Below are 25,000 nucleotides of genomic sequence, written 5' to 3'. Positions count from 1 at the left end.
TATATATATATATATATATATAATTAATAATAACGAGCTCGTATTTACATAATAATAGTAATAATAATAATAATAATAATAATAATAATAATAATAATAATAATAATAATAATAATAATAATAAACTCTCGTACTCAATAAAAATAATAATAAAAATAATTAATAACGATGAGCTCAGATATTTAATAAAAAAAAATTATTATAAATATAAATATAAAAATAATAATGATAATTATGATAGTAATGATAATAATGAACACGTAGATGTAATAATAAAAAAATTTCCCATTGAAATCTTTGAAGATGGTATTATTAAAAATTAAAAAAAAATTTTCACGGAAAAAGTGACTACAATATAACGCAATATATATGACATCCTCACGGACCCTTCGTCATCCGCATATGGTTGACGAAGGGTAAGGGTGAAACTGATTAAAATGCATTACGAGAACGAGCGAGCTCATAGGGCGAGGGCAATATGATGGGAGAATTTTAAGATAGTTCTACCGTATTCACCATCGGCCAGATAATAAAAATAATAATAATAATAATAATAATAATAATAATAATAATAATAACAATAATAAAAATAATATAATATAAAACAGATATAAGGACGATATATATATATACATATATAGAATGGTCATTAAACGTGCTATGATTCAAAATACATTCTTACGAAAGAAATCCACGTGCCATCTGTCCAGACTTGTTAATAACCATGGCCGGTTGGTATCATCGTAATGAAAAACGCAATATCACGTTGTATGTAATAAATATCATATACATACATATCACACAGGGTCGTTCGTGCCATTAATCATGAATATTTAGCATCTACACAAAGGGACAATAGCGTTAACCGTGAAAGCTTTAACGTAAGAAGTATCGCAATATTTCATTGAAGTCATTTTTCATCCCATCTTTTTCATTGATTCTCTCTCTCTCTCTCTCTCTCTCTCTTTTTATTTTTTCTTTTTGCTTCCTTGTAATTTATAAAAAGAATAAAGAGACACGCTTATCAACGAATGTGTAAAGCATTTGAGTAGTCATAGACGGAGATACCTTGAAAATATTCATCTAATAAGAAAAAGAAGTAGATGGAGAAAGGAAAGAGAGGAAAAACGAAAAAGAAAAGAAAAAAAAAAACAAAAAGAAACAGAAAAAAATATAAGAGAAAAAATTGTAAATTTTCGTCTCGTTCGTCGAGGCGACGACATTCGATTCGAAATCGTTTATATATATACATATATATATATATATATATATATATACATCGGGTTTCTTTCAAGAGACATTAGATATTCCAATCACGATTATATTGTTACCACGTGAATTTCGAAGCCTTCGAGAATTGCGAACTTGGAATAATCCGTGTACGGTCTTTGTGGACGTGCACCAAATGTACGAAAGTACGGGAAACGAAGCATAGAAAAAAAAAGAGAAAGACAGGAATAGAAGGACAGAGAGAGAGAGAGAGAGAGAGAGAGAGAGAGAAGGGAAAAACGTGACTAGGAAAATAAAAAGAACTTCACTCTCTTTTTTTTTTTTGTTCTTTTTTTTTTTTGTTCAAGATATCCGATATATATATATATATATATACATATATACATAGATCGAATCCAACGCTTGAGTTCTAAATAAATTGCAACTAGGAAATCAAGATGGCTGCCACCGATTCGACTGGATCTTTACGAAGCATTGTGTTAAAATCACAATCGACTCGTAAAGATGAAATTCGCTATAGAAAATTGGATCTACGTCGATCGTTAAATCTATCGATCGTTAAAACCTAAATGTAGTAGTCCCCAAGGCTGGTGGGTACACATTTTCAATGAATGGCAATTGCTTACGTACATGGACATTGACTTATGTTATATTCTATGATAGCTATAACGTTTGTTGTAACACAATGTGTGGCGTATTTGGAGTTAATAAGGTATGATCGAAAGGAGGCGCCGAGTTTGGCTTCGGCGAAGTATTATATCGATAAAGATCGATATCGATACCGATATCGATATCGTTGTCGTCGCTGTCGTCGTCGTCGTCGTCGTAGTCGTAGTCGTCGTCGTTGTTGTTGTCGTCGAGAGAACAAGATTTATCCGTTTGATTTCCTTCGGTGATAAATTTTCAAACACCCTCCCTTTTCTACGGAGCTTTACTTTCGATCGCTTTTAACTCTAAACCATATAACACTTTCGATATCGTGTAAATAAAGTTTCTAACGAAACCCAAGAGAAAATGTAACTCGTCCGGTTTGTAAGCCCCCTCCCACCCACCCTCCCACCTCACTTGACCATCTGTAAGTAATAATATAAATCGATCGAGAATAGATCGTTGTTATAAAATATAATACTGTTTTAATATGTCCGGAGATAAGAGAGCTTATGGTGATAGATAAAAGGACACGCGTCCACGTAAACACGTGGACCCCTAATGAAATGCTTTGTATCTAACAAGTCGACGGACACAGAAGAGGAAATTCGAACCGTCTCGATTCGAGTTAGAAAGGCCACCTTCTCGAGTATCGCAAGATGTAAACTAACGCTATAGCGTCGACACCATAGCCATAACATATCGGATTAACAATCAGATACATCTTGGTACGTACGTACGTACGTACGTACGTACATTCATATATTTTAATGCAACGGACAATACGAGAAACGTTTGGTTAATTCGAACGTACATAAATAAATAAATATATACATGCGTGCGTATCTATGTATGCATGTATATCGATTTAAGAAGGATAAAGTAAGATCAAGAAGAAAATATATATTGATCTTACTAGATTTTACTTACTATTATTATCAAATAAGATCTAAACATAAATATAGATATTATTTTATATTTAGATGTATATAATGTATAATCTAATATAATAAAAATCTAATATAATATGAATCTATATATATATATATATATATATAATAAATTTATATAATTTTTTACATTTTACTACATTAATATCTTACTATATTTATTATATTTATTAATCTATAATATTAATATATATATATATATATATATATATGTGTGTATATTAATGTAATCTATTTTCTCGTATGTCAAACAGGTGACATTGAAGATTGCTTAGTAGCGCCTGTCTCTCAAGGACAATTCACACCACTTCCTGAAGCCCTTTGTTGGGCTATACTAGAATTGACGTCACAGAGGCAAGCAGCGACATTGGATACCCTTAGGTCGGCACTCAGGAACGCATTTCCGGCAATGCAAAGACCTAGCCGAGAACTTGTATACGATGCTCTGGCTAAGTTGATGCAAGAACGAAAGATCTACCATACGTCTCAGGGATATTTCGTTGTAACACCGGAAACGAGAAGACTCAGGCGCGATTCCGGGAGTTCTAGACGTTGTTCAAGAGAGGTCAATGGCACGAGAGGCCAGGGTGGTATGCTTATGAGTAACGACGAAGCTATGGCACTGGTTCATGGAGAAATGTTGACCCTTAGAGACGGTGACGTTACGCATCAGGCGGTACAGACCAATCTGGCGGACGTTATCTGCGGAGGTACGTTACTTAGATACATTAACCGTGTCTTACTATCTATTTAAATTATTCCTTCTTAAGAATTTCATCTCGTGATTATCTAACAATTTATGTTAAAAAAAAAAAAAAAAAGAGAACGATTGATATATAAATCTATCTACACGGGGAAGCTATCACGGTGAATAACGTGAATAACGACGTAACGATCGAATGGAGAAAGCTAAAAAAGAAGAAAGAAAAATGTAAAAGAAAAAAAAGAAACAAAAAGAAAAAGACATAAGAATTCTAACCTATAACCGAAGAGAAACGCAAGACGATCCTAAATATACACTTTGACAGTACTTCGCAAGGTTTATCTCTCTCTCTCTCTCTCTCTCTCTCTCTCTCTCTCTCTCTCTCTCTCTTTGCGCTTTCACGTTATATCGTTAACACACCAGGCTTAGAATCGGTAGAACTTAACAGCTGTAGCTGCTGTTACTGTCGTTGCTATTGCTGTTGCCGTTTCTGTTGCTGTTGCTGAGGACAACGACGAGCATGGCATGGCAAACGTATTAACAGAGGTAAAGAAGAACGTTCCTACTACGAAATATACGTTCAAGTTCGAGCTCGTTTTCGTCGTCCTCTTCTCTCTCATGAAAGGATCCACAGGAAACGGAGTGCTCGTAAACTCGAGGAACTCGCTTAAACCGGTCGATCCGGGCAAACTCGTTCGGCACGTGTTCGGGAATCATTCTGAGTGTCCAGAAGAAGCTCCCTACTTGCCTGCTTGGTTGCCTGGCCTGGCCTGGCTGCCTTAACGTTTCAGATCTTTTTCTTTCATCTTACTGGACGCGAGACGAACGCGTTATGTTGCAGTTGTCCTTGATAGTCGTTCAAGTCTTCTCGCAAATTCTATCGAAAAATGAGAGCTATCTGTTTCTTCGCAATTCCCATTGGACTCCCCGAAAAATTCTTCACTTTTTTCATACATATACAGTAAATATATATACGTATCAGAAAATATATTATGTAAAAGTATTTACGCTTGTTATAAGAATATTATAATCGTATCAGTATTGAAACGTGTACCCCCTTCTCTCTTCCCCGCCCCACCCACCCCCCCCGCCTCACCACCTCGTCAGAAATTTTCCAAAGATTGCAATAAAATAATCGATTCGATAATTAACATAAGTAACGTTAATTATTTTCTCTACGAAATCTTTGCATCTCATCCATTAAATACAACGTAGCGAAAGCACTTTCGTGATCTAATATATGTGACACATGCGTGTGTGTGTGTGTGTGTGTGTGTGTATGTATGTATAGATATATGTAATATATAAGTAAGAAGTAATTGAGTCGAGTTAGTCTAAGAACGATTAATCGGTGATTGTAAATTTGGACGATTCTTGTATTATAATATAAGAGAGTCCAAGAAATTCAACGATAAAGCGAGACTAAGCGGAAACTAATTGGTATTAGACATCGCATTATTTTTGCCTTTTATATGCCTTTAAAGAACGTATGGAGGACGGAGAAACAAATATCGTGGCACGCGTTAAAGAGTCAATTCGCCGATCTTATGGCAAGTTGCCGATACCTCGAAAGCGTTTAACGCAACCGATATATTAGCTATTGGTCACGACATTGTCTACCGTTACACACGCTCTTGGAATCACGTGGCAATCCCGCGTATATATATATATATATATATGTATATGCGTGCATATGTGCGTACATGTGTGTGTATGTTTGTGTGTGTGTGTGTGTGTGTGCGTGTAATCTTCCTACTTTTCTCTTACTCCTTTCTCGGTCGTTTCTCACGCAGGCATTTCATTCGGTCGTTGGCTATAGCCTCTGGCTATGTACCAGGATGAAAATCGGGAACGAGGGTGTTCCACTTTTTGAGAAGGCAAAGACCGACACCGCCTAATGAGTCGAACTTTAAATGTCCCGGTGATATTTTATGTTTGAAAATTTAAATGAGACAGAGAGAAGGATGAGAAGGAAGAAGAGTGGGAGAGGGGTTAAGAAATAAAAAAAAAAAAAAAAAAGAAGAGAAAGAGAGAGAAAAGGAAAGGAGGAAAAAAAAGGAATATAATTATATTACTATTATGTCTATCATACATACATATATACATATATACATATATATATATATATGTACTCACACGTTCGAACATCAAAGTTTACGTGTATTTTAATTAAATTTGATTTCTATCTATAAAAAAAAAAAACGGACGAAAAATCCTAAGAATTTCTAATTGACAAAAATAATGGTGTTTCGTTCTTTCTGATACGTTTGATCTTTTTTTTTTTTTTTTTTTTTTTTTTTTTTTTTTTTTTTTTTTTTTTTATTCTTTTTTTTTTATCTTTCTAGGTAACCCAAACGATAAGGTACTGTTTGCCAGGTGTCGATCGATGCCAGGTCGTCTTGAAAGGAGACACTCGCTTAGACTGTGGGGATCGGCCAGACGTTTGCACCGTAGCGGAAGTTCACGGTCTTTGCCAAGGAGGCCGGAAAGAAGTGACACTTCGTCTAGCGCCGAATACGCGAGCACCGATAGCGCACCTCATAGTCCAACCAGTGAGTCGAGTCGGGGGAGGGATTGTTTTGGTGATGGGTGATCGCTTAAACGGGACACTACTTGCTCTATAATTATATAGAAGGCGACGCTATGAAAATTTGCATTTACAATTTACAATTTGTGACAAATTTTTTTCCGATTTCTTTTTTTTTTTTTTTTTTGTATTTCTTCTTTTCACTCTCTTTTTCTCACTCTCTTTTCTCTCTCTCTCTCTCTCTCTCTCTCTCTCTCTCTTTTTTCTTTTCTCTTTCCATTTGTTCAATCGTTTATCCAAATCGAAGCTTCTTAGTCACCCTTAGCTGGCAAGCCCTTCCTCAAATTCCTAAAAACTCTCGCACAGATAATAACAATATTGGTCATATTTTTCTCAAGGTTTTTCGGGAATGTTCACAGAGAAAATAGGCTTGCTATCAAGGCTATTCCGACGTAGTACGAGGAGAAAGGGCGCACCTTTGATGGGTACGTTCAGCGCTCAATATCCTCCAACAGAATGGTTCAATCCACGTGTCGTTCATCTACATAGTGTAGCTACGCAAACGAGAGCTGCTAGTCCTTCGGTAATAATAGCAAATGTATTATACTTATAGAAATGCCGTTAAGTTATTTCTTTTCGAGATTTCAACTTGGATTTAACGAGTAGTAGTAGTAGTAGTAGTAGTACTAGTAATAATAGAAGAAGAAGAAGAAGAATAAAAAAAATATTAGAAGAAGATCAGGATACAATTTCAAAGATTTATGCGCTATCTTCTATACAGATGATGGAAGGTTTGGATCAGTCGCAGACCAGTTTCCAAGTCTGGGACGATTCGAGCTCGGTAAGATCAGCAACATTACCAAGGCGGCACCGACGCCAAGCCAGCGGCGATTCGTCGAGTTTATTGGCAAATTCTACACCAAGAAGCTCGAGAAGGCATCGATCGCCATGTTCAACTATGCCAAGATCGAAATGTTCTAGCTTGAGTAGATGTACCTCAAGGGCATCGGTCCTTCCGCCTAACGCCAATCAAGAACCCTACCAGACACGTAATCAAGTTCAAAATGGAAAAAATTCTGCCAACTCTTCACCAAGTAGAAGCGGCGGAAGTTCTGGCTCCGTTAGGACTACCAACGTTAGTCCTGCGAAAACCGCTACGCTTACCAGGTCCAATACGAGGCAATCGAGTTCTCGTAGGCCGAGTCACGATTCGACTGCTAGCGGCACAAAATCGAGCAACGGTTCGCCCCAGCACAAGGTGAGACGTCCAATCGAATCTATTTACGTAGATGTCTGTACTATTCGCGAGAGATCGAAAGCGTGCCTCGTAACTATACCGGAGTCGCTTTGTCGCTTTGTTTTTAAAGCTCCGAGCGATTCGAGTGCGTACCTATACGATAGAGATAGATAGATAGATAGATAGATATATACATACATACATACATAAATAAATAAATAAAATGTACGCCTCGAGATCTGGTTTTAACGATGGCCGTTCGCTGATCGAACGCAAATCTACATATATACTTAGATACACCTACCTATCATATATATATATATATACCATATATATATATATATATATATATATATATATATATATATATATACCATACATGTGTATATATATATAAACATATATAATAGTATAAGTGTCTCTATGCGTGTGCTTGCTTGCTTGCACCGATCCTCGCTACTTTCTAACGCTTCAAATGAGAAATCTATTTCCTCGTAGGTACTGCAAAAGACGTCTTCCGGTCATTCGTCTCACTCGAGTGGGAAATCGATTTCTAGCGGTAAACTTTCGTCTTCCCCGCTGAAGACGAACACGCTGCCGGCGAAATCGTCACCGTTGAAGGTCGTACAGCAGGGATCGTTAACGCCTCTCCAAGAAGCACAGAACTCGATAACGCTTCAAGTGTCGACGAATCTCAGTCCGGTTAATTCGTCACAGGAACAACGTGCTATACAGAATAGCGTAACATTGGCATCAAATGCTACGAGTACTACGACCATTTCTGGATCCCCAGGGACTAAGATCTACGTACATCAAAATAATTCACCGATGAGATCTGTAATTACTTTTGAAAATGGTACGGTTAAGACCAAGGTTACGGAGAAGGACTTGACAGAGTGTAAGGAGAAACAAGAACGCGAACTAGTTGGCGAGAAGGCATACAAGTCTCGAATGGACGAGGAGAAACTTTTTAAGGGTAAACTCGACGAGGAGAAACTAAATAAATCGAGTAAAATCGATCGACCGTCCTCTTTGTATTCTGGAAAGGAGACCAAGCCTGGACTTCTCTCGGAGTCCGATAAAGAAAACAAGCCTAAAGTAGAAGAGGAAACACCTAGTAAATTAAAGTTAACCAATCGTTTGAACAACAGTCAAGCACATCTGATAGACGGATCAAGTGGTAACATTGATAAAAATTCATTGTCACATGAACATACTACCGGTAATTTATCCAGTACGAAAAATACGAACGATGCCATGAATAATTCACGAAAGCTTAGTCTCTCTTTGTCGAAGGATGCACTCAGTTATCGGAACCTTCTCCGTCCAGGATCGAAAAATAATATCTCATCTAATCCTCCATCACCGACAAAATCCTTCGATGGCTTTGGTGGATCCTTCAATAACGTCTACATCGAAAATCTCGAATCGGGTAAACAACAAAGAGCACCTCAGGGCTCCGAGCCTAATTTAGAAAAGACGGTTAGCCGTGGTGATCTTTATTCTTATCCGAGTTTGAGCGACATGCAAGTTCAATTTACAAGTTTGGCAGCACAAAAGATACTTAAGGGTTGCCCGATAAATAGCGTCGATACATTGGTCGAAGTTAATATGGCGGCTGCCGAAAAGCCAAACAATTGCGACGTCACCGTTCACACGGATTTTGGTCTGGTTTGAAAGAAAGAAATCAAAAAAAAAAAAAAGGAAAAAAGAAACAAAAAAAAAACAAAAAAAAATAAATTCTTCGAATGGAAATATCATCCTCGATAACGAACGTTAGGCTGTGTAACGATCTAACCACGACACTCATCCTTCTCGTCGTCGTCGTCGTCGTCGTCGTCGTCGTCATCGTCGTCGTCATCATCATCAACATTGTCATCGTCCTCATCATCATTTTTATTGACGTATTTCGATTAATTTCATCGCTAGCACAGCGTAACGTTTTAACATGAACGTGTATGTAAATGAAAACGATCCAGTTCCAAGTGAAACTATCCTTTTAGATCGGTTCTAATGTCCTGTAATATATCTAATAGATGATAATCGCGTTCGATACACACACATACACACATACACACATACACACATACACACACACACACGACACGACACGCACGCACGCACGCACACACACGTACACAAATCATATGAAATGTCACTGCCGTTGTCCCGAAAAAAGAAAAGAAAAAAGAAAGAAGAAGGAAAAGGAAAAAAAAGAAATTGGGAGGGGGGGGGGGGAAGGGAAAAAATAAGGTAGAAATAAATATACGACGGTAGTAGGTGATACTGCGACATGCATACGTATATAAACGTGCCTACGTTTTGTTCCGAGAGAAAACAGTTGCAGAAAAAAAAGGGAAAAAACGCCAAAAAAAAAAAAAAAAGAAAAAAGAAAAAAAAGAAATGTATTCTAAAACCATTATTCTAAAAAATGTCATTAATCAATTCCGATGTATAATCATGCGTTAAACACCGATATATCTGCACATAAGTATATAAATAATCAAACGATTTTCGTTTCCCAATGAGTTAATAATAAAGAAAAAAAAAATGTCATAGAGAATAGTTATGCCACAATAATCGCAGTTTTGCGTCGCTTTACTAAGCTTTAAAGCGATTTGTCAAAGCAATCGTTCATAATTAATGTCTTTGCAACTTCTATGTTAACAAATGAATACACACAAACACATATATCATATACATACACGTCACACGCAACAAATACCGTACACTACGCGCACATAAGGGAGACGAATCATTTTCCATCGATAATATTACGTATACTCCGTCGATAAATCCCGTGATGGTAATAATCTGTATTAACGGATAAATCGAAAATCAGATCGGTTGGTAAAGTAGAAATGGAGGAATGATGATAATTCATAATGTCGATAAAAATGTTTTCTCTCGGTATAAACGGTATCACTCCGTAATTAGTGCAATCGTATAAATCTAAGTGCCAAAATCCATGTAGTACTTACAAGAAACAGAAAAAGAAAAGGAAAGGGAATGGAAGCAAAAGAAAAAAGCAAAAAAGAAAAAAAAAAAAGAGAGACTAGATCGATCGCCTTACAGAGTGTAAATTACAATTATTATTATTATTATTATTATTATTATTATTATTATTATTATTATTATTATTAATATTATTATTATTATTATTATTATTATTATTATTAATCGTAATAATAAACGTTCAACTCGTCGTTCGAATCGCGAGAATTTTCAAACGGGAACCATACATGATTACCGACAATTCGCGATGAATAATAATTAATGATTAACCTTAGAGAATAAAATAAAACCATAGAGAGAAAGAGAGTCCCATCAGTCAGTAGATAATCTCGTGTGTGTAAAAAAAAAAAAAAAAAGCAAAAAAAAAACAAAAAAAAAAAAAGAAAAGAAAACGAAACACTCGCTTTGTACATTTCTTATTACTTTAAAAATCAACGATTATAACCGATGATAACGTACAGAGCCTTTCGTTTGTTCTATTTTATTTCACTTTTTTTTTTTTCTTTTCTTTATTATGTTTATTTTTTTTTTCTATTTTTTATTTTTTACTTTTTTTTTTCTTTTTTTTTAATCCTATCTTATTTTTACTATTGAACAAAACGAATTGAGAGGCCTTCGGCAGAAGCCCTTTTCGTTTTTTTCGTTTCTTATCAAAACTAACTTGTAGAATATTATAGCATAATATCAATATCTTATAACACACAACGAAAAAAGCATATGAAAATAATAATAAAAAAAAAAAAAAAAAAAAAAAAAAAAAAAACGAAGAAACACAAAATAATATCCTATCTCGAATTATCCAACGAAAAAGAATAATAAAGAAAAAAGAAAATGAAAAAAAAAAAAAAAAAAAAATAGAAAAGAAAAAGATACCTGCTACGTGAATAATCTGCTCTTATATAGAAAAAAAGAAAAAAAAAAAAAAAAAAAAATAAAAATAAAAAAAAAAAGAAAAAAAAGAAGGTTTTGTTCGTATATGTAATTAAAAAAAGAAAAAAAAAAAAAATGACGAACTTAACGTTCCTCGAACTTTTCGTTCGTTAACACACGCATACAGCGCGAATTCACGTATAGTTCAAGAAAAAAAAAAAAAAAAAGAAAAAAAAAAAGACACAAAAAAAGCAATTACGAAGAAAAAATACGTGATTTTATTACTCGAGCGAAATAATACGTAGTAATAATTATATGACATACGAGTGCAAATAAATCATAATCTTCGATATATTTCGTTATATATGCATATATATATATATATATATATATTTTTACTTACGGTGAAGAACTTTCGTAGGGAATAGACCATTTCTATTTCGCAGATTTCTTCTAGCTCGTACATTGCAAGAATATGTACACACACGCACTTGGCAGTTTAATCGATAAAAAAAATATCCTCGGTAAGTTTAATTAAATATTTTTTAATAAAAAATATATAAAAATCTTTTATATAAATATATTTATATATACATATAAGAACAACGATCGTTCTAAAGCGCGCGTTTCCCCGACGATTTTTCTAGTGAAACGTTAATCCGCCGAGCCAATATTAATGCGCGAAAGAGAAACGTTCTGATTGGCTATCCTTACTTATGGTAAGAGAAATACATTGGTCAAATTTACAACATGGACACGTTTAAAATATTTCTTTTTGTTTAAGGACAATGGAATCGAAAATATTGATTTTATTAGATTGATTGAAATTACAGGGGTGGAAAAGAAAAAATGGAAAAGGAGAAAAAAATTATTATCATTATTATTATCATCATCATTATTATTATTATTATTATTATTATTATTATTATTATTTTACCATCGAACGGTTATATATAATTCTGTTGATAGCACTGACTTATACATTGTATATAGTATGTACTTGAGTATCTGTTGGCACCAGGATACCCTAGACGCGCAGCGGTTAATAAAATTTTTATTCTGAAAACCGAAGGATATTAATTGGTGACAATTAAGAAATAATTATTAGAATTATCAGTGAGTATTGAAATTAATACTTTATAGCAATAGGATTATCAATTTCGTGAACAGTGATTAAATGCCAATATATATATATCTTGGTAAATTCTTACAAAGATACATTAGAAAAGATGTACATGGCGAAGACATTAGACAGAAATGCTTTCCTATTAAAACAATTATATAATGTTCTCTTTGTTGATTCGAGTTGTCCTTCATATATTATTACGAAATAATTATTGATTAATAATCTTGACCATACATTAACTATTTATAATATTTCCATTGCATGTATATACATGTCTACTATAAGTACACCTAATTTTATTGATTGAATTCACAAATTAAAATGTATTTATTCTTTTTATTACGATCATATCTAACAATTATTTCCTATTGTTAATAATATATAAATATATTGTGTATTATAGATTGATTAATAATGGTTGTCCATACTATCCTTCTTGACTTCACTGTATCTGCTAATGTTATAGCAGACTTGGAGAAACGTTCAAATTTAAAATCTGCTATAGCAAATGTTCTGGGTGAACATTTTATTGGTTTAAAACCATTAACAGAATCAAACATCGATGGCAGTTTATTGATTTTATATACTGGCCCAAAAGGTAGTCTAATAACTGTAAGAGGATATAAGGAAGGCCTAGTGACGTTAAACATTGAATATTTCAAACAGGATGATGAAGAAGCATTATTAACATTTGAGGTATAATAATATATTATATATTATTTTTAATATACTTATTCTCAGTAGCACGCCTGTATAATATACTATTTTGTGAATAATAGTTTCTAATAACAAAGAATAATTTTTTTTGATATTAATTATATATTGACTCTTCTTTTTTTTTTTTTAACTTTTAATATACATCTGTGGGAAATTTATTGAAATAGGTTAATATTTCCGTGTCATACGTTACATCTTTTGATAAAACAATAAGGTAATTTAGTTTGTATCAAGAGATAAAATCAATTTTAGAACGATTTGATCCCTTGACACGTTACAATTATATCTTCAGATATGAAAAATAATAAATCTTGATGATCGGTTTTATCGAGATTTTAATTATCTATAGTATGGCATGCCGAATTTTATGCAAGTTCTCAGAAAGAGTGGTGTATCGTGGGATAATATTAGCCTCTTTGCGCTTGAAAAAAAAAAAAAAAAAAGAAAAAAAAAATGACAGATCGGGCTAAATTTATCTTTTTTTTTTTGCACGCTACTGTTGCTATAGTAGTAAGTAGATAATTTAATGTAAAGGAGAAGGGAAACATAGCATAACCAACAGGACGTTGTAGCAGTGGCGATACTTGGAAGCTGATGTTGCCATGGCTTTGAACAGCCAACGCAGCAAGTGTTTGCCACCTGTAAGACGAGGAACCGTATATGACCTCTATCTGACACTATCAGGTAGAAATTGCTTTCCCACGATCAAATTTGTTCCTCGATTATTCTCTTAACCTTCGTTTTTATATTTATAGATTATCATGGAATACTACTCTAGAATTATAATTGCTATTGATTGTTACTAATAGATATTTAGGGTAGATCGCTTGCCAAGAATGCTAATTTTAGTTTACCCTCCCCCCCAGCACACTCTTGCATATTATGGAATTATTTAGCACCTGACTTGCTCGTGCTCTTATCTCTAATTCTTTTTTTTTTTATCATTACTATTCTCTACTTTTCTGACAACTGGTATACTCGATTATAATTATAGGAAAATTGATCAATTGATTGATCCTTAACGCATTTAATATCGATCTCTTTATTGAGTTAACTTTGATTATATCTATGAAAAGGGCATTTAAATCTTTTGACATCGAGATACCAGATCTTGATACTTTTTAGCTTCTCTACAGGGATGTAGAAATTCGTTTAACAAGATAGTGCATTTGTTCTGTTTATTCATTGGTTCGCTTCATGGCCATGGTAGTTGGCCAGAGAATTGGAGACGGCGTTGCAGGCAGCGGCAACCGCTACGCGGTCACACACGCTTATCCCCATTAAACGCGGTGGACCTTTTGAGAGATACTTTCCTACCGCCGGTGAGTTTTATTTATAATTATGTTTACGGTCAATTGTCAACTCGTTGAAAATAATATCAGAGCAGAATTATATCAAAAGGGTCCTTTTCTCCATACAATCATTTGGGGAAAAAAAAAAAAAAAAAAAAAAAAAAAAAAAAAAAATCCATTATATACTCTAGAATTTGATAATTTTTCATTTAAATACTAAATCAAATTGTTATTTTTATTTTTTTTATATGAGCTCTTTAATTTTTAATATATTTTTTGACTAGAGAGGAAAAATTTTTAAATGCAATTTTTAATGTCAAATAGATTTTTCTTTAAATGTTTCACTGAACTATTTTCTTTTTATGAATTATATGGTTCTATCTTTGATATGACAATTGAAGTATGAAAAATATAAAAAGGTTTCTCAATAGATATCTAAAAATAACTACTAATTATTTCATAAAATATCTATTCCTTCTATTAGTTCTTATATGTTTGCAGCAAATTTATTTATAAAATAATTGTACATACATTAGAAAAAAGAAAAATAATACTGATTTAACAAAGTACTGATTTTTTAACACTAATTTGACTGCTTTTAATGCTCTGCTAGATACTCAGGGATGATGGATGGTATAACGCATTAGGTTGCTGCCGTGTATGTGCATAAGAGTTAAGGTCTTTTTAGTTGGTTTTTAAACTAGAGTGTATATGTTTTTCACACACTTTTTATCATTTTTTAGATTGTACATAATAATGATGATGTTTGCCTTGTATCTGCATGGCCAAGCATTTTATTTAATGTTCCCTTAATTATATCACACACTCTTAGTATTTTATCATATATATATATATATATAAATATTATCAAATGAAATACTGTCTATTCAAGGAAACCATATATTTTCTTTTTCTCTTTGTTTTTTTTTTCTTTTTTTTTTCTTTTTTTCTTTTTTTTTTTTTTTCTTTTTTATAGTTTGTTACAGCTTGTATATCACCACCCATGTTAATTATTTTAAACAAATTATTATTGTAAGAGCTATACGATTAAAGCATGTCTTAGATTGAGAGTCCACATTTTAGAGAATATCATTGCCAAAATTTATTTACTAATAAATACTATCTTTGTTTTTCAAGATGAGAGATTGCTTGAATATGACATTGATAAGCTGGTGTTTGAGGCACGGTCGCCTTATCAAAAGGTACAAATTGTCCATTCCAAATCTCTTGGTAACCTTTTGGTTCTTGATGAGTTACAAAGTAAGGAAAATATAATTAAACGTATAATTTCATTAAGGAATATGTAACAAATTATTATAAAACACTTTTAGACATGTCCGAAGCAGATCTTATATATACAGAAACGTTGATGCAACGTGGCAAGGAAAGTTATGCTGGAAAAGAGATTGTTATCCTTGGTGGTGGTGATGGGGGCTTACTCTGGGAATTGCTCAAGGAAAAGCCAAAATATATAACAATGCTTGAGGTATATATTATGCTCTGGCTTTAATTTAATTTAATCTTATATATCATTCTATTATCAATTAATATTCTTTTTCCTAGATCGATGATGTCGTTATGAAAGCTTGTAGTCAACACATGAGAAGCATATGCGGAGATTGTTTAGATAAAAGGAAGGGTGATAACTACGAGGTATAATTGTGGAAAAAAAAGAAAGAAAAAGAAAGAAAAAATAATTCATATCAAATTATTAAAAGAAATTCCAGATGGAAATATAAAAAAAATTTATTTAAAAACTTTATGAATTATAGATAATAGTTGGTGATTGTGTAAAGGCACTTGCACATATGATAGAAGAAGGTCGTCAATTTGATTATGTTTTTGGCGATTTAACTGATATTCCAATCAGTACTACTCCTCATGGCGATGCATGGGATTTTATAAGATTAATTCTAAATTCTTCGGTGAAAGTACTTAAGCCCACGGGAAAATATATGACTCATGTAAGTTTTACTCATTGATATCTCAATAATAAAATAGTATATATTTATATATACATATATATGTATATCGTGAATTTTTTCCTTTTCAAAGGGAAATGGTGCTTCCTGTCCTGAATCACTGAAGATGTATGAAGAAGTATTATCTCAACTCTGCGTACCCGTAACATTTGCAAAAGATCGTGCTTTTGTACCGTCTTTCTTCGAAGATTGGATTTTCTATCAAGTGTCGCTTAAATGATGGATTAAAAACACACACGATCATTTACTTGAAAGACCAACCAAATTTTCTCACGATCTATTACTTCCATTATGACCCAAGCTGAGCCTTAGTTTTAGAAACTTAAGTAAATAATCAGTTCCTCTCTAAAAGATAATTTAACTTCTTATTCAAATCAAAACAATACATATAGATTTGTATGCAACTGCATATGCGAGTACGTAAATATATATATATATATATATATACATACATGTATATAGATGTGTACTAACATATGTATATATATATATATATATATATTTACATACATACGGTACAATCTATATGTATATACGCATACATATGTTATTTATGTATGTGTCCGCGAGTATAGTATATATACGCATGTGATTATTCCAATTTTGACATCGTAAGTTAAACAGTATATATATATATATATATGTATATATATTATATATATATCTCTTCGTGCTTAATTACTTATATCTCAGAAGTAAAATGCTGAAATATGTGCTAATTTATTTCTTTTTTTTTTTTTTTTGTATGTACAGTGTGTATCGTGTTTAAAATTAATTGATATTGTCCAGGAAAAAATTTGATTTTTATAGATTCAATTATAAAAATACATACGAACGACCAAATTATGTATACAATATACATAAAAGAGTGCGTGAAAAAGGAAAAAGGAAAAAAAGAGAAAACAAAAGAAAAGGAAAAAAAAAATAGAATTTACTAAACTGAAGATTTTACTTCTTTTACATTAAAACAAAATGTTTAAAAATTATTCAAATCTTTAAATGTTATAAAAATAGGTATAAGCAATTATCGAGTTCTTTATTAACGTAATGTAAAATATCTTCAATGTATCATATTCAAATATTACTAAGGAATTGAACAGAGCATTTACCATAAGATTTATAACAACTTATGGATAATATTTTCAGTACACATCTTTTACAACCGATACTTATTTGATCATCTATGAATATTTCCATAATATGATATAATTAATTTACATATATTTGTATGTGAAAAATTACATGAACAAACAAATCGTAAAACTTGAAAGATTATTTTTTATAGTAAAACATTTTCTTGCTTTGATAATGATAATTAGAGAACACATAACAGCACAATATGGAATAAAAGTACCATTTATATTCGCTTATAACACCAGTACAAAAGAGACTATTATATAAATATTCGATTACGTAAAATAGACATTCAGTTGTCAAACTGATAATAAATAAAGGGTATAATTGTATATGAACTTATGTCTTATTATATATTCGTCACTTCAAAAAGGAAAGTGACTTTTAAAGCACACCTATACATGATACACAAATATATAAAATCTTATATATATATGGTTAAAAAAAAGAAAAAAGAAAAAAGAAAAGAAAAAAAAAAAGAAAAAAAAAGATAGAGAAACATAATAAAAAAAACTTGCATGCTAATTGTAATTCGTTCAAAACCCCACCGAGCCTTTAAGTTAATTCTAATAAAAAAATATACGCACACATATTAAAGATAATAGTTCAGTACAATTTAAATCACTTATTGCAATGCCTTATGTGATCTGTGTACAATAATAACTTAGATTTTATCGGATTTAAAATAATTGTTTAAGTTTTAATGAAGTACTGTTATAAATATTACTCTCAATCTTTACCCTTGCGCATTTTAAGTCAATATGTATATTAAACATTATTCAAATTAATATTTGTTTCTGTTTTATATATTAATGACGAACAATAAATATTTATTAATGTTTCTTTCAATTACTGCAGTGCATTTCAGTTTTACAGAAATGAAACGTAAAATACAAAAAAAAAAAGAAGTATTCGGAAGTACTCAAACTTGTAAAAAAAAGTACTTTTATAAGAATAAAATATTGAAAGCATAAAATGAAAGCACATTATTATTATTATTATTTTATGTGCACCTTTCTAACAAAGAATGCCTTACATACTCAAATGCAAATATAAAAAGAGATAAGTCAAGTGTATCATAATATAAAATAATATCGAATAATGAAAATAAGTTATAAAATGCATATGACATAATTGTAATGATAAATCAGACTTCTTGGTTTACTTTCCATTATCATGGAAACTTTGGCCCCACTTAAGACATGAAAATATTCTTATAAAATTCAAATAGATATAAATTAAATAAGTAGTGCAATTCCCTTTTTTGATGACAAACATTATATAAATTAATGTTATTTATGTTTCCAATTGAAGCTTATTATAATGTTGAACTTCTGATAATTCGGAAAATTGTCCTACCTCGTGAACTATCGGTTCTATTTCTGTTTCCACCAATATTTGTTGTAACCATTGTTGAACTTGTTTTGGATGTTCACGGACAGGTTTCAAAACATCTTGATTTTTTATGGATTCCATATTTTTTATTCGATCAGACATATCATGTTGATCATCAGAACGATTGGATTCAAATGAATCTGTCTTATCCAATGATTTTTCATTTAGTTGCACTCTTATATTAATATCCTCATTTATTCCATTCATTAAAATATTTGCACCTTGATTAGGCACAGTAATATCCTGTAGGTCGTTTGTACATTTATTATTAAATTGATGTTCTCCATTCTCTTTGATACACATATTAGGATCTTGCTTTATTATGTATAATGAAGAACACAATGGCAAAACTTTAGAATCCTTGCACATTTCAGAAATATTATTTGATTCTAATATTTGTAAATGTCTTTCATTTTCTATACTTGAATTTAAACTGGAGTTTAAAAAACTTGTGGAATCATCAAAGATATTCGCACAATCTAATGATATATTCAATTTATCGATATCAATGTTCCTTATTTGTTTAGTTATAGGATTCACATCTTTCTCAAATTTGATTGACTTGTCAAAACTGACATGATCTTTATTAGCTTCTTCATATTCTGCAACTTTGTAAGGCTCAATGTCTTTTACCGTAATACAATTTGTTCCGGATAATTCTATATTACCAAAATGTTGTATCTGTTCTAAAAGATCTTCTTTCTTTTGTAAATTCACAATTAAAGATGGAATAAAATCTAAACTCGATTGTAGCAAAGAAAGCTGTTGAGTGTGTACTGCTTCAGCTTGACGCAATAATTGCCTTTCCCTTAATCTTAATGCATCTGTCAATTGTGCAAAACAATGTTTAATCTTTTCTTGAATCTACAATGTTAAAGAAAATATTCTTAATAATATTCTTAATAATAATATCCTAATTATAAGATTAAATTAATGATATCATACATTACTTACTTGTGCTGTATTGTCTTCCAAAGATTTTCTTTTATTGGCTATTAATTTAATACGATATAAATTATTATCATTGGTATCCTCATCTTCATTTTTGCCTATCATATTAAATCCTATCAAATTCTTAAATCACAATGATATTATTTACAATGGCAATATGATTATACACTTTATTGTCGAATTTTTATACATGGAATTATCACGTTCGAGACTTCAAGTGACAATGAAAGCACACATTACGAGTGATCAGGAGGACTCTTTATCAAAATAAAGAGGTTTTCCTTTCTTTTTTTTTTTCTTTTTCCCCTTCAATATTTAATACATCGAACGAGAAAAGAAAATTTAATCTTATTTTTATTAATTCTCTTATAAAAATTGAAAATAATCATAAAATAAGGTATAAGCAAAGAATATGGCTTTTGCCACGAATACTCGATTGTTATTATTTAAAAGATTCTAAAGTTTGTTTATCTATTGTGCCGCTAGAGGGATACAGGTGTTTCGTCATTTCGTGATTGTCCGTCGATGTGTTCAAACGTGTTTGTAATAAATAACGATATCATGAATAAAATATTCTACATGTTATTCATTCGTTATGAAATTTTATATCAAGGACATTATGGGAATAAGGTTATTTTCTATTAAAATTTATATTTAATAAAACGTCAGAGTTTAAAAACAAAAGTAAAAAAATTTATTTTCTATACAATAATGATCTTGCAATTAATGTTTAATTATCGATATAATTTAAAAATATCTTATTTAAAAATTATCTTTAATAAAAAAAAAAAAAAAAAAAAAAAAAAAAAAAAAAAAAAAAAAAAAAAAAGAAAAAAAAAAGAAAAAAAGGAAAAAAAAATGAAAAAATAGAGAGTTAATATTCTACATATATGTGTACATATATATATATATATATAAAATAAATTTACTCAGTCATCAAAACAAATGAAATGCATGAAAAAAGTATTAACTAACGTAACGCTAAAATTTCTTTAGTTGCTATTTGACAAATCGCATTAAAATCAGACGATATATATGTCCTCCAAAAGCGACATTTACTCCAGACAATGGCAGGATAATTTGGACTTTGTATGCCATGAAAGATTCGTGCCACTGCACGACCAGTAAAATTATTATCTTTGTAACTCAAAATCAAACTACGTACGTCATTAGCAATTTGTGCTTCGTTCAATAATCTAACCTGTAATAATATAAATATAATGTTATTATTAATTAGAGTAACAAAAAAAAAATCAAATAAAATTTTTTATTTGTCACTATTATTTTACATATACTCACCTGTGGTCTACAAATGGTCTCATTAGTCAAGTGATCCGATTTGAAATAATTTCGTATTGTATTTTTAAGTTCCTCCGATTTATTTATTATTTCTTCAGACATAATCGAACATTGATTAATTATTGGTACGCTAAATTTTTGAAGTGACATACTAATAGATTCAAGTTGTTGCAAGGAAGAAACTTCTTGCGATTGCGTTCTAGATACCAAAACATCCAAAGCTTCATCTAATTCAGTATCAGTTAAATCACCTTGAGCTTTAACTCTTAAACCTAATGTATCGTAACGAACCGATATAGCAGAACGTTTTGATTTACCATCGACTATAAATGAAGATCGAAGAATAAATAATTATTATATTTTATAAAATATCATTATCTTTAATGACTATTATTATATTTAAATCTACCTGTTCTCCATTCTAAATCTTTGAGATGTTTTTTAACCACACCACTGTCCCAGCCAATAATCGAGGCAATATCAATAACAGGGAATTCTATGGTTGTACTTTTTTCATGAGAAATACCTTTCTTTAAGTCTAATGCAATTGCCATTGCAAGTGGTGGACACTAAAAATTATTAATTATCATTAATTGTAATTGCTTGTATGAGTTTATTAACAAAAAAAAAAATAAATAAATAAATAAATAAATAAATAAATATAATTTAGAATAAATATTATTGACTTACCGATTGTGCAGCCAATTTAAGTGCTTGAGGACCATTATAACTACTGACCTTGGCCATTGTATAAACAGAAGAAAGAACTGTAAGAAATTTCTTATGATACAATTCCAAATAACATAAGAGAGTCAAAATCATTTCTTCTGTAATGTCGAGTGTTCTAACAATTTCATCGATCGGTAGACCAACTTCATGACCGGAACATCTTTTAGTAGGTATTTTTTTATTTATCTGTGCACATGAACAAGGTATAAAAACTTTTGCAAGCAAACGTCTGATTGTATGCCTATCTATACTATTGGCATATATATGTCTTCGCAATTCCCATTTGTCACTGTTTTCCTGAAATATAAAAGGAAAGATTTTAATGATTTCTAAGATATAAAGATTAAGGGGGGGGGGGGGGGAGGGAAAGAAAAAATCAATAAGTACCTCAGGACTTAAGAATAAATGACATTGTGCAGTCAATCCATCTCTACCAGCTCTTCCCACCTCTTGTACGTATGCTTCAAACGTTGCTGGCATATTATAATGTATTACAGATCGAATATCTGATTTATTAATACCCATACCAAATGCCACAGTTGCCACCACAATTTTAATTTGTCCATTCATAAAAGCTTTCTGTACAATTTTACGACGATAAGAGGATAATCCTGCATGATAAGCCTCTGCTATATGCGATATTTTGCTATTTGCTTTTGTAATTTGTTGTGAATCCTGTTAACGATAAACATATAATAATATAATAATATATACAAATACATATAAATGTATTTACTTTGAATAACGTTAAATTTACCAGCAGGGAAACTCTTAGAAGACCTGCGATTCGCATACATTCTTCTCTACGTGTGCAGTAAATAATTATAGAATTACATTCTTTGAATCTCTCAGTTAACAAGAGTTTAACTAAAGCATTATCCCTTTGTTCATCCCTTGATACAGTTAAAAATAGATTGTTAGGTAATGGTATATCCGATATAACGCCTGCCATTCCATCATGGATATCCAAATGATGAACTATACTTTCAGCAGTGGATTTAGTAGCAGTTGCAGTTAGACCCAATACTGTTTTTACCCCTAATTTTTCTTTAAGTACACGACAAATCATAAGATACGATGGACGGAAATTATGAGACCATTGAGATATGCAATGAGCTTCGTCTATACAAGCAAATGCTATAGGTGGAAGTTCTCTAAGCAAAGCACCAAATCCAGTTGATTTTTCACCAGCGACTACTGCTTCTGGCGAAATAAGTAATATTTGTATTTTCGACTGTTTTACAAGTCGCATTACGTTATCCCTTACTTTAGGAGTTTGATTAGTATGCAAACAAGCAGCAGATATAAATGATGGCATGCCAGTGACTTGATCATCCATTAATGATACTAATGGCGAAATAACTAATGTTATGCAAGTGGAATATTTGGAATATAAGTATGCTGGCAATTGATAACATAAAGATTTTCCAGAACCAGTTGACAAAGTAAGTAACGTCGATTGACCAGATAATATTCTCATTATTGCTTTCTCTTGTCCCGGTCTAAAGCTGTTATGACCAAACATATGCAAAACTTCAAAGACTTCCTTAGGTGTATCTAAGAGAAAAGTAACATTAAATTAATGAATATGTTTTAATTATATCTCATTTTCTTGAAAGATTATAATATTACTAATAAGAGATTGATCTTCTTTCGGTGGATATAATGCAGTTAATACTTTAATTTCAGGGAGTAATAATTTGGCTAGTAATTCGTCAGGAATTTTATGCACTCCAGAAATTTCCTGTAATAAATATCGATAATTGTATAAAGCAAGTGTATATGTACACACACACACAAAATGTTTATAGAAATATTTATAAGAAATAATATTTACTTTCATCTCCTCCTTCTTTTCTTTCTCTTCTTCTTCTTCTTCTTCTTCTTCTTCTCCTCCTCCTCCTTCTTCTTCCATAATCTCTGCAATATCAGCATCATCCAAAATATATTCATCATCATTGTATATTAATTGCAATTCCTCTTTTTGTGAGACATACAAAGGTTTTTCGGGTAGCCTATTAATTTGTTTACTATGCGCAACAAGGGCACTTTGACTTGCCATTTTTTCTGCCTCTTCTAAACTTGGATACTGTGCAAGCTCATCAGTCTCAATCAATGGTAATAAATTACTTGTTTTCAATGCTGTACAATTACGAGCAAAGTGTCCAGTCCCACCGCATTTAAAACAGGACATACCATTCTTTTCGATATAATCAATTACGTCGAGATTTTCCTCGCTCGATTCTAAAGCTTTCTTTTTTTGTTTCCATTGATTTTTCTTATACTTCGAAAGATTAAATGACTTTTTGCCACGTACAAAAATTTTTTTCTTTAAATTTACTCTAATAAAATTATCATTTAAGTTTCCAGTTGCAACCTTTTGTTCTAATTTTTCTTTGTCAGTTTTTGTTCCTTTCAAATTACTGGTAACAGAATTAACAGATGTAACAGAATCTAATAATGAAACGGAATTGGAAAAATCGGCGACCAAATCTCCAGTATTAGATGAAGATATCGCAATGCGCGGCACTGCTTCTAAAGTTTCTATACCATATATTGGCGTATCAGTGTTTTCTATGGCTGACAATGAATCTTCATCATTTTTCTCATTGTCTATAACTTGTTTTTTTCTAGAACGTCTCTTAGGTCTTGTTTCATTTGATTTTTCATCGTTCTTCGTTGTATCATTTTTATTCTTAACTCTTTGTGTTCTTCCTCTTCTCCTTGTTAATTTTTTTTCCTTTGGAGATATATCTTCACTAATACAATTATCTGTGTTAGAGTCATTTTTCTTATTATTTGGTATATCTATACTCTGTGCTATTTCTTTTTCTTCATTTATATTTTTTTCAATACTTTGTGAACTTAATTCCATTGAAGCATTATTTATTTCAATATTACACAACGTTAATACATTGACTTCATCATCATTAATTTTTAACAGATTATTAGATAAAAGATTATTAGTTTCTATGCAAGGTCGCTTGATAACACGATCAATATCATTCAATTTTTTATTAGAATTTCTAATACGTTTATTCTTATGATCTTCTTCGGTATCACTATTACATATAAAATCTTCTTCGTCTGATACTTGTAATGATTTATCATTGGATAATTTTTTTACATCTTTCGGAGAATTAGATTCCATTGATTCGGTACCAGAGTCACTCAAACTAGAAAGTCTTTGAGAAA

At 31.4% G+C, this 25,000-nt stretch overlaps 4 protein-coding genes across 11 annotated transcripts in view; 2 read left to right on the top strand and 2 right to left on the bottom strand.

Annotated features, from left to right (window-relative positions):
* Positions 1 to 9,703, top strand: part of LOC124951752 (storkhead-box protein 2) — an 84,241-nt gene extending 74,538 nt beyond the window's left edge. For 3 of the 4 annotated variants that reach the window (XM_047500581.1, XM_047500580.1, XM_047500583.1), the window contains 5 exons: positions 3,083 to 3,538; positions 5,877 to 6,083; positions 6,457 to 6,641; positions 6,840 to 7,316; positions 7,794 to 9,703. In XM_047500581.1, the coding sequence (XP_047356537.1) occupies positions 3,083 to 3,538; positions 5,877 to 6,083; positions 6,457 to 6,641; positions 6,840 to 7,316; positions 7,794 to 8,972 (2,504 nt within the window). In that variant the 3' untranslated portion in view covers positions 8,973 to 9,703. The remainder of the gene's footprint in view (positions 1 to 3,082; positions 3,539 to 5,876; positions 6,084 to 6,456; positions 6,642 to 6,839; positions 7,317 to 7,793) is intronic. The other variant, XM_047500582.1, reaches the window with a different exon arrangement.
* A 1,512-nt stretch (positions 9,704 to 11,215) lies between these two features.
* LOC124951753 (spermine synthase) lies at positions 11,216 to 17,142 on the top strand. 4 transcript variants are annotated; one of them, XM_047500584.1, is made up of 8 exons: positions 11,216 to 12,296; positions 12,710 to 13,002; positions 14,234 to 14,345; positions 15,453 to 15,575; positions 15,647 to 15,801; positions 15,879 to 15,968; positions 16,088 to 16,279; positions 16,371 to 17,142. In XM_047500584.1, the coding sequence occupies exons 2-8, from the start codon at positions 12,721 to 12,723 to the stop codon at positions 16,515 to 16,517; spliced, it is 1,101 nt and encodes a 366-aa protein (XP_047356540.1). In that variant the 5' UTR covers positions 11,216 to 12,296; positions 12,710 to 12,720; the 3' UTR covers positions 16,518 to 17,142. The 4 variants fall into 4 exon arrangements, with proteins under 4 accessions (XP_047356540.1, XP_047356541.1, XP_047356543.1 ...); XM_047500585.1 differs by lacking the exon at positions 14,234 to 14,345 and adding an exon at positions 13,596 to 13,707; XM_047500587.1 differs by lacking the exons at positions 11,216 to 12,296; positions 14,234 to 14,345 and adding an exon at positions 13,535 to 13,707 and having other exon boundaries at positions 12,865 to 13,002.
* A 495-nt stretch (positions 17,143 to 17,637) lies between these two features.
* LOC124951641 lies at positions 17,638 to 20,413 on the bottom strand. 2 transcript variants are annotated; one of them, XM_047500357.1, is made up of 2 exons: positions 19,772 to 20,413; positions 17,638 to 19,690 (listed from the first exon to the last, which is right to left on the bottom strand). In XM_047500357.1, the coding sequence occupies exons 1-2, from the start codon at positions 19,880 to 19,882 to the stop codon at positions 18,728 to 18,730; spliced, it is 1,074 nt and encodes a 357-aa protein (XP_047356313.1). In that variant the 5' UTR covers positions 19,883 to 20,413; the 3' UTR covers positions 17,638 to 18,727. The 2 variants fall into 2 exon arrangements, with proteins under 2 accessions (XP_047356313.1, XP_047356314.1); XM_047500358.1 differs by having other exon boundaries at positions 19,781 to 20,408.
* Positions 20,414 to 20,628: 215 nt separating this feature from the next.
* Positions 20,629 to 25,000, bottom strand: part of LOC124951618 (ATP-dependent DNA helicase Q4) — a 5,562-nt gene continuing 1,190 nt past the window's right edge. Inside the window, exons 2-9 of the mRNA XM_047500304.1 lie at positions 23,643 to 25,000; positions 23,438 to 23,549; positions 22,563 to 23,362; positions 22,193 to 22,480; positions 21,767 to 22,102; positions 21,486 to 21,645; positions 21,077 to 21,399; positions 20,629 to 20,978 (exon numbers count right to left, since the gene is read on the bottom strand). The exon at positions 23,643 to 25,000 is cut by the window's right edge and continues 694 nt beyond it. Coding sequence (XP_047356260.1) covers positions 20,748 to 20,978; positions 21,077 to 21,399; positions 21,486 to 21,645; positions 21,767 to 22,102; positions 22,193 to 22,480; positions 22,563 to 23,362; positions 23,438 to 23,549; positions 23,643 to 25,000 — 3,608 coding nt within the window. The 3' untranslated portion in view covers positions 20,629 to 20,747. The remainder of the gene's footprint in view (positions 20,979 to 21,076; positions 21,400 to 21,485; positions 21,646 to 21,766; positions 22,103 to 22,192; positions 22,481 to 22,562; positions 23,363 to 23,437; positions 23,550 to 23,642) is intronic.

The sequence above is a fragment of the Vespa velutina genome, chromosome 9 (genome assembly GCF_912470025.1).
Source record: "Vespa velutina chromosome 9, iVesVel2.1, whole genome shotgun sequence".
NCBI classification, from domain to species: Eukaryota; Metazoa; Arthropoda; class Insecta; order Hymenoptera; family Vespidae; genus Vespa; species Vespa velutina.
Note: the sequence above shows the minus strand (reverse complement) of the source record. Positions and strands in the feature narration are given on the sequence as shown.